Raw genomic sequence first — 18,187 nt, 5'->3', positions numbered from 1 at the left:
TGTGTCTGGATCTGAAACTCCTGTGTGGGGACTGGGGAAGGAGTATCAGCAGTTATAGCCCAGACTGCTGTGGCTTTTACCCTTTGGGATTATATTTATAAAACTATGTTTGTTTCTCTTAGTTTACTTTTTTTTTTTTCCTTTTGTTTTCAATCTAGGGCATCTTGTGTAGCCATGGCTGTCCTGGACTCACTTTGTAGACTAGGCTGGCCTGGAACTCACAGAGATCCACCCGCCTTTGCCTCCTGAGTGCTGGGATTACAGGCATGTGCCACCATGCCTGGCCTCTTTGTTTGTTTGTTTATTCTTTTTTGGTTTTCGAGACAAGGTCTCTCTGTGTTAGCCTTGGCTGTCCTGAACTCACTTTGTAGACCAGGCTGGCCTCGAATTTACAGCTATCGCCTGCCTGTGCCTCCCAAGTGCTGGGATTAAAGGTGTCCACCACCATGTCCAGCTCTTAGTTTATATTTTAACTCTGGCTATCACACAAATAATTGAGACTTTTTATATTTGTTTATAAGGCTTTACAACACAATCTTGAGTAGTTTAAGTCTGTTCTTAACCCTCTATATTATCCTGACTCCATCTTTGCCACAATCCCCAAGCTCCTCACTTTTTAGTTCTTTCTATGCTCCAGATGAATCATCTTCAGCTCTCTTCCACTTTTGCCTTTCGCTGAATCCCCTTACTTCCTCCTCTAACTCCTCCTCCCCTGGCTGGCAGGAAGTCCAGCCCTTTTCTCTCCCCTGCTCAGCAATTGGTTGTAAGCAGCTTCGTTGGCATACAAGGGAAGCAGAGTTTATATAACATTGAGACAGGAGATTCTCGGAACAGGGCTTACAACTAGATATGGGGGATACAGAAATCAGCATTTGAATTACACAATAACCCTATGTGGACATTTGCCTTAGGCATTCACACGCACCCTCCATCTCTGTGATACCTACTATAGCCAGTTGCTTTATTTTTTTTTTTTTTTTTTTTTTTTTTTTTTTGGTTTTTTCGAGACAGGGTTTCTCGGTGTAGCCATGGCCATCCTGGGCTCACTTTGTAGACCAGGCTGGCCTCGAACTCACAGTGATCCGCCTGCCTCTGCCTCCCGAGTGCTGGGATTAAAGGCGTGCGCCACCACGCCCGGCTGCCAGTTGCTTTATACCTGTGGTTTGTGATTCCCACCTCAGTTTACCTCACCTCCACCCTTCCCAAATGCTATTCTCCCCCACCAAAGTCTGGTGGACTTGTGGTTCAAGTAGTTATGTGGCCAGGCCTGGGAAGTTCAAGTACATGCCCCACAACCTGCTACACTGAGCCCTGGGGAGAATATGGTAACACCAAGAGGTTTGGCTGTGCATTTGCAAATGCCATGTAAGGTTGCCATAGTTATTTTGGGGACTCATTACTCTCCAAATGCATCCTTGGGACATGAACCAGTTACAGAACTAGTCTAGGTAAGGCAGGGTGGAGCAGAGTCAGAGCTGACTGAGATGAAGGGCAGGCCTGAGTTTCCTTTCTACCTTCCAGGAGGCAGACCTGCAACTCTTATCTTCACATCATTTTCTTCTTTCACATTCCTTGTTTTTTCTCCCCTACTTTTATACACACTTCCTGCACTCATCCTGAGTGAAGCACTTCCAAGAAAAATTTGGAGGCAATGGACCTAGTGCTAGGATCCTTGCTGTCACAAAGTTAAGAAGGTGGGGCCAAAATAAATAAGTAAAATAAAATAAATAAAAATAAAAAATAAATAAATAAAAGAAGAAGGTGGGGCCTGGAGAGATGGCTCAGCACAGGTTGTTTTATCAGAGGTCCTGAGTTCAATTCCTAGGAACCACATGGTAGCTCGAAACCATCTATAACTGTAGTCCCATAGGATCTGATGCTCTGCTGCCCTCTTGTGGTGTTCATAATACATGCATACAAAACACCCGAATACATACATACATCTTTTGTTTGTTTTTGGTTTTCTTTTTTAATATGTTTTATTAATTCATTCATATTACATCTCAATTGTTATCCCATCCCTTATATCCTCCCATTCCTCCCTCCCTCCCTCCCTCCCATTTTCCCCTTACTCCCCTCCCCTATGACTGTGACTGAGAGGAACCTCTTCCCCTTGTATATGCTCATAGGGTATCAAGTCTCTTTGTTTTTGTTTTTTGAGATAGGGTTTCTCTGTGTAACTCAGGCTGTCCTGGACTCGCTAATAAATACATCTTTAAAATAATAATAATAATAAAGTTGAGTTAGAGGCAGATCAAAAACCAATGAAAGGGGCTGGAGAAATGGTTCAGTACTTTAGAACACTTGTTGGTCATGGAGAGGACCTAGGTTCAATCCCAGCATCCACATGGTGCCTCACACCATCCATAACTCTAGTTCATTGGTATCCAACACCCACTTATGGCCTGGCATGCTCATGGTGCACAGAGCAGGGAAAACACTCTCATACACATACATTTTCTAAAAGATTTATTTATTTATTGTTTATACAATGTTCTGTCTGCATGTGTGCCTACACGCCAGAAGAGGGCACCATATCTCACTATAGATGGTTATGAGTCATCATGTGGTTGCTGGCAATTGAACGCAGGACCTTTGGGAAAACAGCCACTGTTCTTAACCTCTGAGCCATCTTTCCAGTCCCATAAAAGAGAAAGAAATGAGGCATGGAGATGTTTCTCTGGCTGCTTTTCCAGAGAACTAGTGTGTGATTCCCAGCATCCACATGGCAACCCACAGCCATCTGTAATGCCAGCTGCCTTCTGGCCTCTCAGGGCAACAGGTACCAGCATTGTGCACAAACATATATGCAGCCAAAACACCCATATGTGTAAAGTAAGTTTATGAAACATGATTGGTGAGTGCCTTGGAAGGCAGCAGGAACATTTTGAGGGCTGTAGCAGGCAGGCCCACTGGCTAACACCTGAAGGGTGAGAGGGCTTCCTGTCCAAACGTCCCAGGTGTCTAAGCCTAAGGGTAGCAAATAGTCAACCTATCTCCAAGTTCATTTTGCCCTCAGACTCAGTGTTTTCCTCACAGTATATGTTGGGATATAGGTATGTTGGGGAATACTTATTCCACTTTGGGGTCATGTAGCTACAGGTAAAGTTGGGGAGAAGGAATGATCCAGACTGAAGAATAGCACATGACCCCTTGAAGCAAAGTTTGAGTTACTAGATTTACAGTGTGGCCCAAGCAAGAGAGCAAAGAAGGAGGAGGGACCACTTCTGGGGAGTGCCATCTCACCAGCCCATCTTCTAGCCCCATCCGAGGCCATCATCCTCACAACAGCTGATGGTGTTTCTCTATGTAGTCCTGGCTGGCCTCAAACTCAGAGAACTGCCTGCCTTTTCTCCCAAGGGCTGGCCAATGGTCTCTCAAAAAACAATAACGAATGATCAGGACAGTGTCTTGAGTACCTGCTCCCAATTAAAGTTGCAGGAATCCTGTAAGAACTGCCACCAGCAACTGCCGGTGCATAAGTCTGGAAACTCACAAATAGGAGAGGAGTTATCAGGGTGGGGGCTGGAGAGAGAAAGATTGGAATATCAACAGCTGAGCAATATATATATGTGAGAGAGAGAAAGAGAGACAGACAGACAGACAGACAGACAGAGATCACCTTTAAGGTTTGAGGTTGGGGGTGTCCCAAAATGAGAACTAGACGAAGAATAATCAGTGAGACAGAAAAACAAAAACAAAAAGCCAACCAGGCCGGGCATGGTGGTGCACGCCTTTAATCCCAGCACTCAGGAGGCAGAGGCAGGCGGATTGCTGTGAGTTCGAGGCCAGCCTGGTCTACAAAGTGAGTCCAGGACGGCCAAGGCTACACAGAGAAACCTTGTCTCGAAAAACCAAAAAAAAAAAAAGCCAACCAGGGCCCTGGAGAGATGGCTCAGCAAACAAGAGTATGCTCTCTTCTTTTAAAGGATCCCAGTTTAGTTTTCAGCACCCACATTGAGCAGTTTACAGCCTCCTGTAACTCCAACTGCAGGGGATTTAACATCTCTGGCATCTGAGGACAGACATATACACGTTAAAAGTAATAATTATAATGCTGAGTAGACATGGTGATACACACCTTTATTGCCAGCAGAGGCAGGCAGATCTGAGGCTAGCTTGGCTTACAAAGCCAGTTCCAGGACAGCCAGGGCTTTTATACAGAGAAACCTTGTCTACAAAAACAAAAAACAAAAATAATAAATATAAACTGGGTGTGGCAGGGCACACCTTTAATCCCAGCACTTGGGAGGCAGAGGCAGTAGGATCTCTGAGACTGAGGCCAGCCTGGTCTACAAATCAAGTTCCAGAGCTACTAGACCTATGCAGAGAAACCCTGTCCCAAAGAACCAAGACACCAAACAAATAAATAAACAAATCTTTGTATTTAAAAAGCGAGCGAGAAATCAGCCATGTGTACATGGTTCCCTGGAGGCTAAACAAAGGTCACATTTGAAGGAAACGTTATCAGGAATTTGCTAGAGATTAGACAGATGGGCTATAGAAGGCTGTAGAGAGGCCGGGCGTGGTGGCGCACACCTTTGATCCCAGCACTCAGGAGGCAGAGGCAGGGAGATCCCTGTGAATTCCAGGCCGGACTGGTCTACAGAGTGAGTTCAGAGCAACCAAGGCTACACCAAGAAACCCTGTTTTGAAAAACAAAAACAGAAACAAAAAAAAACAACAACAAAAAAAGGAAGATTGCAGGAAGTTCTGTTAATTTAGCAGTTCAGGCTAAACTTCTAAGAGTAATAGAATTAAGCAGTTAAACAAAAGCTTGCCTAGAAGACATAGGGTCCTGGGTTTTTTTTGTTTTCTCCCCAGACTGTTGGGAGTGGAAGTAACACTTTTTAGTGTTCTGCCTGCATAGATGTATGTGCACCAAGTGTGTGATTGGTGCCCACAGAGGTCAGAAGAAGACATAAGATCCCCCGGAACTAGAATTACAGATGGTTGTTAGCCACCATGTGGGTGCTGGGAATGGAACCCTGGTTTTCTGCAAGAGCAGCCAGTGCTCTTAACTGCTATAAGCCAGCTCTCCGGGCCCCATTCATTCATTCTTTTCTTTTTTCTTTTTTTTCCCCCATTATTTTCTTTTTAATTCTGTGTGTGAAGGTGGGTACAGTGGCGCATACCTGTAATACCAGCACTCGAGGAGACAGAGGCAGGCAGATTGATGTGATTTCGAGGCCAGCCTGGTCTACAAAGCAAGTCCAGGACAGCCATGGCTACACAGAGAAACCCTGTCTTGAAACACCAAAAAAAAAAAAAAAAAAAAAAAAAAAAAAAAAAAAGTTAAATATATATATAAACAAAAGGGAGGTGAACCATTTAAAAATGTTATTTAACCTGATCTACAATATTTAGGATAACATGTTATAAATTCGTATATTTTGACAGTCTATGAAGTTCACTTCATACTTATTTTTTCTTTTCTTTTCGAGATAGGGTTTCTGTGTGTAGCTTTGGCTATCCTGGAACTCTCTTTGTATACCAGGCTGGCCTTGAACTCACAGCGATCCACCTGCCTCTGCCTCCCAATTCTGGGATTTAAGGCATGTACCACCATTCCCAACTATTTATTTATTTTAAAATAACATTTTTATTGTATGTGCATTAGTGCTTTGCCTGCATAAGTGTCTGTGTGAGGGTCTTGGATCCCCTGGAACTGCCATGTAAGTGCTGGGAATTGAACCCAGGTCTTCTGGAAAAGCAGCCAGTGCTCTCTCAACCACTGAGCTATCTCTCCAGCCTCAGTTTATGTTTCAATGTGATGGGTTATCTTAGTTCAAACTAGCTGTGTGCTTAACCAGGCTTAGGAATAGATGCTTACAAATGGAACATACCAACTCTTTATTGAAGCATTGGATTCCCTTTAAACAAGACTTAAATTTTTGTTGTTGTTATTGTTGAGTTGCTTTGTTGTTTTTCGGTTTTTTAGTTTTTGAGACAGGGTTTCTCTGTGTAACTTGGCTGTCCTGGACTTCCATTGTAGACCATCTGCCTCTGCCTCCCTGAGTGCTGGGGTTTATAGGAGTGTCCTACCCTGGCCAGCTTCTCACATTTTTTTTTTAAAGTAGATATTTATTTCTTTATTACATATACAATGCTCTGCCTGCATGTAACCTTGCATGACAGAAAAGGGAACCAGATCTATTATAGATGGTTGTGAGCCACCATGTGGGTGCTGGGAATTGAACTCAGGACCTTTGGAAGAGCAGCCTCTTAACCTCTAAGCCATCTCTTCAGGCCCCTCACCTGTTTTGTTTTGTTTTGTTTTGTTTTAAACAAATGATTACTATGTAGCCTGGGCTAACCTCAAGCCAATCCCTCTATTTCAGCCTCCCAAATGCTAAGATGACAGGCTTGCATTACCACACCTGGCTGGCAGTTTATTTTCTCTCATTGCTGAATAATACTCCATTGTATGGACCCACACACATTTTGTTTATCCACTCACCATTTGAAGGACATTTGGATTGTTTACAGTTTCAAAGCTATGACTAATGCTGCTGTGAACATTCAGGTGCCTGTCTGTCAGTTTCTTTGAGTGGAGTCCTGAGAGTAGCCTCACTAGGTCATCTGGGAAGTCTGTAGCAGCAGAGAGACTGTTTCTTCCCAAGTGTTTCCAAAAGCAATGGCATCATCTCTCGTGCCTTCTAGGGATGGGTGAGGGTTCCCGTTCTCTACCGCGTTCTTGCCAGCTGTTGTTATTTTCTGTCTTATATATTTAATTTTGTTTTATGTGTATGAATGTTTTGCTTGCATGTATGTATGTGCATCACATGTGTGCCTGCTAATGCTCTTGGAGGCCAGAATATGGCATCAGATTCCCCGAGACTGTAGTGACAGACAATTTTGAGCTGCCTTGTGGGTGCTGGGGATTGAACCAGGGTCCTCTGGAAGCACAGCCAGTGGTCTTATACTGAGCCATTTCTCCAGCTCCATTTATTTGTGTGTGAGCGGACCATAGCACATGAGTGGATGTCAGAGTTCTTTCTCTTCTTCGATCATCTGGGCTCTGGGGATTAAACTTGGGTTGTCAGGCGTGGCCGCAAAGCACTCTCACTTGCTGAGCCATCACACTGGCCTTTGGATGGCATTTTCTTTTTGTTTTTTGTTATTCAAGACAAGGTTTCTCTGTGTAGCCCTGGCTGTCCTAGACTCACTTTGTAGACCAGGCTGGCCTCAAACTCATAGCAATCCACCTGCCTCTGCCTCCCGAGTGCTGGGATTAAAGGCGTGTGCCACCACGCCCGGTTTCACCTTATTTTTTAAAGACAGGATCACTCAGTGATCCTGGAGCTCACTGATTGGTTGGTTAGGTTGATTGATCTGCCTTCCCACTTAGGGTGTGTGTGGTGTGCTTAACTTTTTCAGTGGTTGGAGGGGATCTGAGAACTCAGGTCCTTAATGCTTGCACAGGCAAGCACTTTACCTACTGAGCCAGCCCCAAACGCCTTTAATTCTCTTTTAACTCAATCAGTAACATGCCTTTTTTGTTCAAAAGAATGGGCTCTGGATTGCATCTGTAACCACATTCTTTTTTTTTTTTTTTTTTTTTTCTCGAGACAGGGTCTCTCTGTGTTAGCCTTGGCTGTCCTGGACTCACTTTGTAGACCAGGCTGGCCTCGAACTCACAGCGATCCGCCCACCTCTGCCTCCCAAATTCTGGGATTAAAGGCGTGCGCCACCACGCCCTGCTCTGTAACCACATTCTTTTTCTATGATGGAACAGAGTTGCAGCACTTAATCACAATTTTTTATCCATTCACCTACCGATGGGCCTCACCGCTGAACTGCCTTTGGCATTTCTTTTCTTTTTGTTAAGATGTATTAGCCAGGCATGGTGGCTCAGGCCTTCAATCCCAGCACTTGAGTGTGAGGCCAGCCTGGTTGGACTACAAAGCAAGTCCAGGACATCCAAGGTTATACAGAGAAACCCTGTCTTGAAAAACAAAAAACTTATTTATTTTATCTATATCAGTACACTGTCCTCATGCACATCAGAAGAGGGTACCAGTTTGTTGTGAGTCACCAGGTGATTGCTTGGAATTGAACTCAAGACCTGTGAAAGAGCAGCAAGTGCTCTCAACCACTGAACCATCTCTTCAGTCCCACCTTTTGGCATTTCAACATGCCTAAAAGTATTTCTGCTCCCTAGAATATAGCTACTCTAAAACTGCCCCATAAACCTTCTAGAATATAGCATACCCTTTTTTTTTTTTTTTTTTTTTTTAAAGTGTTTGAGACAGGGTTTCTCTGTATTATCTTGGCAGTCCAGGGCAACCCCTATTTTACAGACTAGAGGCGCGCGTGTGCCTGCACACACACACACACACACACACACACACACACACACACACACACGAGAAGTGACCCCACCCAATGGGATTCCCCATTACCCTATCTGGTGTCTCTGAAGGCAGGTATGTTAAAATGAGGTCTGAATAAATGCTGAAGGCCCTGAGTCCGGTGTGCCCCACAGGGTATTACTGAATGCTTGCAATGTCTCTTCCCAGGCTGGCCGCCAGTGTGCCAGGCGCATGGCTCTCATTGCTTCCTTTCTTGATACCTTCTCATTACTTTTAATTGCATCGGGGCCTCTCTCACATCTTGTATCTTGCTTCCTATTGCAAGGCATTCCTCTCCACCTCCCACTGGCCCAGCGCAGCACTTCTTTCTGAGCTCTCCCAAGAAAGTGCCCCAAGAAAATGGAGCAGGGCTCCTGAAGGCATCTCTGTGATGAACATCTAATGTCCACATCCAGGAATATTTACACAGCAATCTGCACACAAAAGCAACGTTACAAAGAGAAGGGCATTTCTTTCTTTTTTTCTTTCTTTTTTTTTTTTTTAATGCCGTCTCACAGTTCCATTTCCTACAGTAGTAAGAACACTAGTGGAATTACTCTGACAGGAAGACAAAACAACTTCCAAGGATGCTGGGGTAGAAACAATAGCTTTGCCAGACCCATTAATGTTTAAAGTCAATGGAGCATAAAACTGCTTTTCTCTACTTACAGCCAGACATCATCTTACAGACTGGAGGGGGGGAAATTGCCATTTTAACTCTGCTGAAATCCATAAGCCCTCTCCTAATTTTCATTCTCCTTGAGATTCTCCAGTAAGTACCATCAGAATGAAAACAAGGCTGTCTCTCCGGGGAGAATGGCTTCCAGTCAGTCTTCAACAGTCAAGTGTATGAAGAGACTCGGAGACGGAGGAGGGAGCTGCCTGCTAAGAAAGGTGCCCTCACCTAAACCTGCAGAACCAGCTGTAGTTGTGACGCACCTTGAAATTTGGGAGCCCCTGAGTGCTTTCTGGTAGGCCATGAACAATCCCAGGGCAAAATCCACAGGAAGCAGAATTCTAAGGGCCAGCCCAGTCCTAGGAAGTATTGCCTTCAGGGTCTACTTTACTTAGTGGGCAAAAGGAACAACCTTTATTATTAAGATATTAGCTCTTTCCCCTAGGGAATTGCTGGAAGAGAGCCCAGAGGCTGTCAGTAAACTACTGGGTCTAATCCCACAGTACATTTGTGTAATGCTTGACACAAAGCCTGCTCCCATCTTCCCATTTGATCCTAAAAACAATCTCCAAAGGAGGCAGGGCAGAGATTCTCCCTTCCCCCACCCCCCAGTTTTACAAGTGAAAACACTTGTAAACTGATTTGTCCGGAGTCCCACACCCAGCTCATAGTGGGGATGAGACTGAATCTAGGTCTTTGTACAACCTGTTTAGAGCTCTTTTGACTCCCAGGAGACTGCTCAGAATCTTCCCGGCCCCACCCATTTCTCACAACCACAGTTCCCAGCACCTGGGAACTCAGGATGGGTCTCTGTGTGCCCAACCCACACTCCTGTCTCTCACCCAGGAATTAGAGCTCTGGTTGGCAAACTGAAGGGCACAAAGAAGAAATTAATTGCATCTCATCTCCCTGAGCCAAAGACCAAAAACAAAACAAAAGAAAAAACAAACAAACAAAAAACAACAACAAACAAGACCAACTCTAGATGGACTTGAGAAACAAAAAACTCCAATAACAGCAATAAGGCATTAGAAAGAAAGAAAAATAGAACTTTTTGATAACCTTTTGGAGGCAGGAGACTAGTTCTAGCATTGTTAGAAGTCTTAAAGGAAGCTGGGCTGAGGTGGCACACGCCTTTATTTAATTTTAGCACTTGTGAGGCAGAAGCAGGGGGATCTCTAAGTTCAAGGCCAGTCTGGTCTATAAGGTGAGTTCTAGGACAGCCAGGACTATACAGAGAAACTGTCTTTGTAAAAAATATTTATTATTATGCATACAGTGCTCTATCTGCCAGCATGTACACCTGCATGACCGAAAAGGGCATCAGATCTCATTATAGATGGTTGTGAGCCACCATGTGGTTGCTGAGAATTGAACTCAGGACCTCTGGAAGAGCAGTCAGTGCTGTTGACCTCTGAGCCACCTATCCAGCTCAAGCCTGTCTTGAAAAACAATAAACTTGTTGTTTTACTAGCTTGAGGAGGACTTTAGCATACTGCCTTGCAAATGATGACATCATCTGCCCCCCACTATGTATGCTAGTTGCCCAGAATATAAAAGGGCAAACACACCTGTCTCTCTCTTGCCCCTCTCTTCTTTCTTCCTCTTCCTCTCTTGCTGTCTCTGTCTCTCTCTCAGGGGTGCCCTTCCCTCTTCTCTGCTCACTTATGCTTCTTTTTTTTCTTTTTCTTTTTGTTTTTTTGGTTTTTTTGAGACATGGTCTCTGGCTGTCCTGGACTCACTTTGTAGACCAGGCTGGCCTCAAACTCAAAGCGATCCGCCTGCCTCTGCCTCCGCCTCCCGAGTGCTGGAATTACAGGTGTGCGCCCCTACTGCCTGGCCACACACCCAAAATATATATATATATTTTTTCCTTTTTTGGTTTTTCGAGACAGGGTTTCTCTGTGCAGCCTTGGCTGTCCTAGACTCACTTTGTAGGTCAGGATGGGCTCGAACTCACAGCGATTCGCCTGCCTCTGCCTACCAAGTGCTGGGATTAAAGGCATGGGCCACCACTCCCAGCTCCTGGCCAAGGTTTTCAGTAATACTAAAATCTAGTGGTTTCAAATGAATGACATACATCACATATTAATGAGAAGAGTACGTTCACCCAGTTCTAGGTATTTCGTGTATTTACAAAAACAACAAACAAAAGCCAAACTCAAAAACGCTTTGACCTAAAATTCCACTCTTAGGAATGTACTCTGAAAAATGAATCATAAACTTGGAAAAGTTTTCTGAGAAAAAATGTAAGTCACACACAGTGCAACAGTGAAATCGGAGAAACAGCAAACGCTGAAGGAATTTAAACAATTACAAGCACTTATGGAAATTTACGTAATCATTTACAATGTTTTCAAAGCGCGCGCAATCACTGGAAAAGTGTTTATAACTTAATGCGGGGTTTAAAATAAAGTGATTTTTGTATGTGGCTGTATAATGTACAGATAAAAGGCTAAAAATGAATAAAAATCCTTTAATCTGGCTTGAATCCTATGGTTACGAGAAATTTTTTCCTTTAAACTACAAATAAGTCAACTCTTGCCAAGATGTGGCTCCGAGTAGTGGCAGGGACAGGAGGAAGTCTCGGTTACTCAGACCACAAGCTCCAGCGGCCTCGGTTCCTTCTCCTCCCCCTACCCCCACCGTTCAGAGCCGCCCTCCCCTGGGGCCACCCCTCCCGCGGGCCAGTGCGGGTGTGCGGAGTGGAGCCGGGCGGGCTCGGGCGTTGCCGACACGTGGGGAAGAAGCGAGCGCAGCGGAGGAGGGGCTGAGTGTGATGGGGGTGTGTCCGCGAGTGGGAGAAGCCAAGTGGCAGTCTCCTAGTGTACCTCTCTCCCGACCGCTCCTAGGACGTGGGCTCGACGAAGGCGGTACCAACACCATGGAGTTCCACACTGGGGTTTAAGCTAGCACTAGGGCGAGGGTGTGGGCCGCGGTGCCGCACGATGCGCGTCGTCCAGCGCCCCAAAGTATTCTAGCGGACGTCCCTACCCCCCCTCAACCAAGCGCGGTGGTATGAGCCGGGCGACGTCACCCATTGTTTACAAATCAACCCGAGCCGGCTGCGTTCCGGCTCCCGCGGCTCGGAGACGCGCGGTGCGACTGCCCGGTGGTCCCGGCTTCCGCGTCCCAGGCCCGACCCGGCCCGGGCCTCCGCCCCGCTTCCGCCCCAGCCACGGCCCGCCGAACCCGCGGGCACCCGAGCCGCCAGCGACGCCCGCACAGCCGCGGGGGCCCGGGCGGGGGGCCATGCCGTGCGGGCGGGAGGAGGAGGAAGCCGGCGACGAGGCGGAGGGGGAGGAGGACGACGACAGCTTCCTCCTGCTGCAGCAGTCGGTGACTCTGGGCGGCTCGGCGGACGTGGACCAGCTCATCGCCCAGATCGGCGAGACGCTGCAGCTGGACGCGGCGCACGAGGGTCCGGCCTCGCCGTGTGCTGCCCCGGACCCCCCGCCCCCACGGGTGTTGGCGACGTTGCCGGCGGACACGGCCCGGGTCCCAGCGAGGCGGCTGCTACGGCCGGCAGCGTTTGCGGAGGCCCGGGACCCGGCGCCCCCGGGAGCCGTGCGCTGCGTGTTGGGAGAGCGCGGGCGCGTGCGGGGCCGGGCGGCGCCCTACTGCGTGGCGGAGCTCGCCGCCGGCGCCAGCACGCTTTCTCGACCCGGGAGGCGGGGGTGGCTCCCGGGTGCCGTGGCATCCCGGCGAATCCAGCAGCGGCGATGGGCCCCAAACGGATCGCGCGCGGGCGAGGACGACCCACACCGACTCCTGCAGCAGCTCGTGCTTTCGGGAAACCTCATTAAGGAGGCGGTGCGCAGGCTCCAGCGAGCGGTCGCCGCGGTCGCAGCCACGAGCCCAGCGAGCGCCCCGGGGTCCGGAAGTGGCCGAAGCGGACCAGATCCAGTTACCATGCAACCCTCGGGCGCCTGGCTCTGACCCGGGGTCCCTGAAGGAGGAAGAGGACGCCGATACGCGGATCCAAGTGTCCTGCCCCGGGACAGTCGGGAACTGAAGCCGCCGTCCCCCCCGTGGTGGGCTACAGCTACAAAGTTACCGGCCGAGAGAGACTGTTAGAGAAAACGAACTCGACTGCTCAGTACTACCGCCAGCCGAGGACCTGGGATCTACCGGGAGAACTGTGGCAGCTACTTGATTGACTTGGACCTGACTAAGCCCTTTGGGGTGGGGGGCATCGTGTGTTTGGTTGGATTGTTTATAGATACGGCTCGCAGGGCCAGGAATCGAGAGGGCTTTCTATCAATACTTGAAAACGAATAGTAGGCATACGCGGTCTCTTTATTTTGAGTGGAGAAGTTTCCTGAATTTGGTGCTACAATTGCAGGGCTCTGTTGATTCTGGGGTGAAGAATGTGAAAACTTGGCAGTTGGGAGGGCCTGCGTTCTCCTCCTACCTTGAAGGTGGTCGATGGGACCCAGTTGATGAATTCTCGAAAGTGGAGGAGAGATGAGTTTAAATGGCTTCACCTTGCTAACGGGGACTCAAGGTCAGAATGAGTAGGATGTTGTAAGGTTCTTGGGAAAACTTAACTATGGTGGGGTTTTTTGTTTTGTTTTGTTTTTGTCTTGATCCAAGTGAGGACCTGTATGTTTTGCCACCGCTGCAGGCCAACAGGGCCGTGTAAGAGTTATTTGCTTTTTCCGTGCTTTTCTCTTTCCAGAACTCCTGCTAGGCCACTCTTGGCCATGGCACCAGCTTTCTCAGAACCGGCCACAAACAACCTCCTGTCCTTCCTGCCATCGTGGGGGAGGGGGATTGGGCGGGTAGATGAAACAGTAGACACGCTTCTCTGCTCTGTTTTGGCCCTCAGTAGAGTTGGAGGGGACCTCTCCTTCCTCGCCTGCCATTTTTTGGTGACTGTAAGTTTTCAAAACGTGACTCCAGGTGGAGAAACCACTGGCTTTTCTCCTTGTAAAACTTGAGGGCCTCCTTTCTGAGGTGCCACCCCCAAACTTTAAGGTAGCTATTTTTTTTTTTTTTAAGATTCAATGGCTTGTTCATCCTCCAGATGTAGCTGTTGAGGTACACTTCGCAACGGAGTGTCTGAAATTGTGGTGGTCCTGATTTATAGGATTCATAATTAAAATGACTGCTGAATAAATTTGGTTTTGTTTTGGAAAACCGGTCGGCTTTTTGATTGGAGGGGGTGGAAGGTGGGATGGTGCCACCAAAAGGTAAGCCTATACTTGGGGTAACTAGAGGGCGAGGGCCAGAGCCATGTTTTAGTTGACTCTCGGAGATGGGTGCTTGAGTGCCTCTGGGTTTTTTATTTCGCAGACATTCATTTTGAGACAGGTTCTCGTAGGCCTAGAACTCAGCTGTGTATAGATCAGGCTTGCCTCAAGCGCAGGGAGATCCCCTTCTCTGTATGTCCTGCATGCTGGGACTACAGAGTGCTCACTCCACCCTGCAAGTGTGGAGGGCTCATATATGCAATGGGAGCCAGTGACTGTCTGGTGACTCTGGCAGGTCCTCCCCTTTTTGTTGGTGTTGAGACAGCCTTTCTCTGTGGCCTTGGCTGTCTGTCGTGGACTTGCTTTGTAGGCCAAGCTGGCCTTGAACTCAGAGATCCCCCGGTGCCGGGCTTCACCCTTGATGGTATTCTAAGAAAGCTTTTGGAGCCTGAGGGCAGAGTCACTGTGGAGGGAGGGGAAAGGTTTTCTTGGGGGTGTTTTTCTGAGAATGGGAGTGCACAAATGAAGACAGCAGCCTGTTTTCTTTGAGACTGCCCAGCCTTGACCTGTAGTCACAAAGAAACACAGGCTGGCTTTATCCCCCTGCCTGACTCCAGGGTAGTGGTTGCTAGGATTAAAGGCCTGTGCCACTGCACCCAAAGAAAACCAAGATTCTTTCAGCCATTTCCTTGGTAGTTGTAAAATAGCTTGGGATACGCAAGGGTAAAATTAGATTGCAATTTTTTTTTGTTTTTTAAATATTTTATTTAACTGTAATCTATGTACCTTGGTGTGAGGGTGTCAGATCTTGGAGTTATAGACAGTTGTGACTTGCCATGTGGGTGCTGGGAATTGAACCCGGGTCCTTTGGAAGAACAGGCAGTGCTCTTAACCACTGAGCCACCTCTCCAGCCCTGTTTTTGTTTTTCAAGACAGGGTGGTTTCTCTATGTATCCTTGGCTGCCCTGGACTTGCTTTGTAGACCAGGCTGGCCTTGAACTCAGATCCACCTGCCTTTGCCTCCAAAGAGCTGGGATTAAAGCCATGTGCCACCACACTGGGCCTTAGATTGCAACCCTTGACACACCCCTTTGTTCTCTTAGCCCCATATTCCCTGGGCAGGAGCCCTCACTGCTTTCTGTCTTTTTCTCTCCTCTCCTAGAACGCACACTGTAGACCAGGCTGTCCTCAAACTCAGAGTGCCTTCCCTGGTGCTAGTATTAAAGGCTTGAGCCATCACCTCTCTGTTTCTTTTTCCTTTTGAGACAGGATCCCAGCTGGGCGTGGTGGCACACACCTTTAATCCCAGCACTCTGGAGGCAGAGGTAGGTGGATCACTGTGAGTTGAGGACAGCCTGGCTGATCTACACAGTGAGTCCAGGACAGCCAAGGCTACACAGAGAAACCCTGTCTCGAAAAACAAAACAAAAAAAGAGACAGGATCCCAGGTTTGCAAGAATCCTACCTCAGTTTTCCCTGTGCTAAGATTATGGACATAAAGCTCTTGGCATGTCTCACCTGGATAAATCTGTTGGTACTACCTCTGCTACCAAGTCCTCTGGGGGACACCTCTTGCTGTGTCACCTCACAGTACCCAACACATCGAGCTACCTAGTGCTGAAGGAGTCCAGCTTCACTCAGTGCTGTCCTCCCAGCTTTGTTATAAGCAAGTCACTGTCACTGCCGCTCCCCAGCACATACCCCCTCCCCCCCCCTGCCCCCCCCCAGCCCAGCGACACGGCTCCCCTCCCCTCATTTGTAAAACAATAAATGCTGGGGAGAGTCAAGTGTTCAAAACTGCTCATCCTTGGTACTACCAGATAATTCATATGTGCTCTGAAGTAGGCACTTGTTCCACTTAGAGATGAGGATGCTGAGGTCTAGACTGTTAAAACGTTGTGCTTGGAGTTTCGAATGTGTGTTACTGATGATTGAACCCAGGGTTTCACAGAAGCTAGGCAAGCACTCTGCTACTAAGCTGTCTTCCCTGCCTCTTTCATTTTTTTTTTTTTTTTTGAGACAGGGTTTCTCTGTGTAGCCCTGCCTGTCCTGGACTACCTTTGTAGACTAGGCTGTCCTTGAACTCAGTGATATGCCTGCCTCTGCCTCCCAAGTGCTGGGATTAAAGACCTGTGCCACCACACCTGGCCTCTTCCATATTAAAAGCAGTTTTTTGAGCCTGGTGTGGCTTGGTATTGCACACCTTTAATCTCTGTAATCCCAGCACCCTGAGAACCAGAGGCAAGGAAATCTCTGTGAGTTCAAGGCCAGCCTGGTCAACAAAGATAGTCCAGGACAGCCAGGGCTCTGTGTAACAGAAACCCTGTCTTGGAAAAAAAAAAAAAAAGTACTTTTTTGTTCATGTGTGTGCAGTTGAACATGAGTGCATGTATTCATGCATGTGGAAGCCAGAGACCAACAGGTATGTTCCTGGTCACTCTCCACCTTTATACAGGGATAGAGACAGTCTCTTTGAAGTTGGAACTCACTAATTTCGGCTATGCTGGTTGGCCAGCAACCTCAGGGTCCTTCTGTCTCAGCCTCCCAAGTACTCAAGTACTGGAATTATAAGTGTGTGCTGCCCCATTTTGAGACAGGGTCTCACTATGTAGCGATGAGTGTTCTGGAAGTCACTATGTAGACCAGGCTGGCCTAAGTGATCCCCTGCCTCTGCCTCCTGAGAGCTGAGATTAAAGGTGTGCACTACTATGTCCAACGTTTTTTTTTTTTAAGTATGGGTATCAAGGGTGCAAACTCAGTTCCTCATGTTTGTGCAGCAAGTACAAGTGTCTTACCTACTGGGCCAGCTTCCAGTCCCTTTTCCCCCACCTAGCCTGGCTTTGAATTTGTCATCCTTCTGCCTCAACCTCCAAAATGCTGGCATATTATAGGTGTATGGCATCACACAGCTTTTTTGTTTTTGTCTTTCTGAGACAGGGTTTCTCTGTGTGATAGTCCTGGCTGTCCTGGACTCATTTTGTAGACCAGGTCGGCCTTGTACTCACAGATATCACCCCCCAACCCCCGACCCCACCCCCCCGCATCCCAGTCTGGCTAAGTTGCCCAGGCTGGTCTCTATAACTTGGGATCTATCTCCCCGTCTCAACCTCTACAATGACTGGGATTCCAGGCACACACTCAGCCCATGTGACACTTTTGTTTGTTTTTTGAGACAGGGTTTCTCTGTGTAGCCTTGGCCATCCTGGACTCACTTTGTAGACCAGGCTGGCCTCGAACTCACAGCGATCTGCCTGCTTCTGCCTCCCAAGTGCTGGGATTAAAGGTGTGCGCCACCACCGCCTGGCTGGTGAGACTTTCTTAACACCATATCCTCCCCAGTTGGATTTAATAAGGTTCTTAAGTCCTGCAGACTTCGGCTCATCGGGTATTCACAAGAGGATCCCCATTCTCACACATTTTGTATATCCGCTCTGTATGAATGCTAGTTGCTGGGAATGGAACAGGAGATGGAGTTTGAGATGCCCTAGAAGAAAATCAGATTTGAGGGTTGAGACCTGTTACAAAGGGACCAGCAGTTAGTAGCCTAGGAGACACAACTAACAGCATGTGGCTGCTTCATTCATAATCCCAGGTTCTCTGTAAGATGAGCCCAGGACTCAAAACAGAGGTTTCATCCTATGCAGACATCCTAGGTGACCAAAGCCTGGCTGGACCAGCTACAAGAATGAAGTTGGAATGGTGACTTCTGCCAAGGACAGATATCTCCAGGACCAACGAACTAAGAGAGGAAAAGGGAAATGAGCTCTGGTATGGGCATGTACCCTGGTGGGCACCTTTTATAAATTAGAGTGGAAAGGCAGAATCTCAGCTCCAGGCTTTTGAAGTTCAAATCCTGCCTCAAGCCACAGCCCCACATGGCTTTTGTGGTGGTGGTGGTGGTGGTGGTGGTGGTGGGTGAAGGCAAGGAAGAAATATTTTGGTTCTGTTTTTTGTTTTGTTTG

At 47.7% G+C, this 18,187-nt stretch overlaps 1 protein-coding gene across 1 annotated transcript; it reads left to right on the top strand.

Moving 5' to 3' along the window:
* Window positions 1–12,092: 12,092 nt before the first annotated feature.
* Window positions 12,093–12,971, top strand: Frat2 (FRAT regulator of WNT signaling pathway 2). The gene has a single exon (XM_051147131.1). It carries the CDS (start codon window positions 12,283–12,285, stop codon window positions 12,967–12,969), a length of 687 nt encoding a protein of 228 aa, XP_051003088.1. The 5' UTR covers window positions 12,093–12,282; the 3' UTR covers window positions 12,970–12,971.
* The last annotated feature ends 5,216 nt before the right edge of the window (window positions 12,972–18,187 follow it).

Source organism: Acomys russatus, chromosome 5 (assembly GCF_903995435.1).
Source record: "Acomys russatus chromosome 5, mAcoRus1.1, whole genome shotgun sequence".
Taxonomy (NCBI): Eukaryota; Metazoa; Chordata; class Mammalia; order Rodentia; family Muridae; genus Acomys; species Acomys russatus.
Note: the sequence above shows the minus strand (reverse complement) of the source record. Positions and strands in the feature narration are given on the sequence as shown.

Bases quoted from the DNA above. Each gene is read 5' to 3' on its own strand.
- Frat2 (XM_051147131.1), top strand. From the start codon at position 12,283: ATGCCGTGCGGGCGGGAGGAGGAGGAAGCCGGCGACGAGGCGGAGGGG.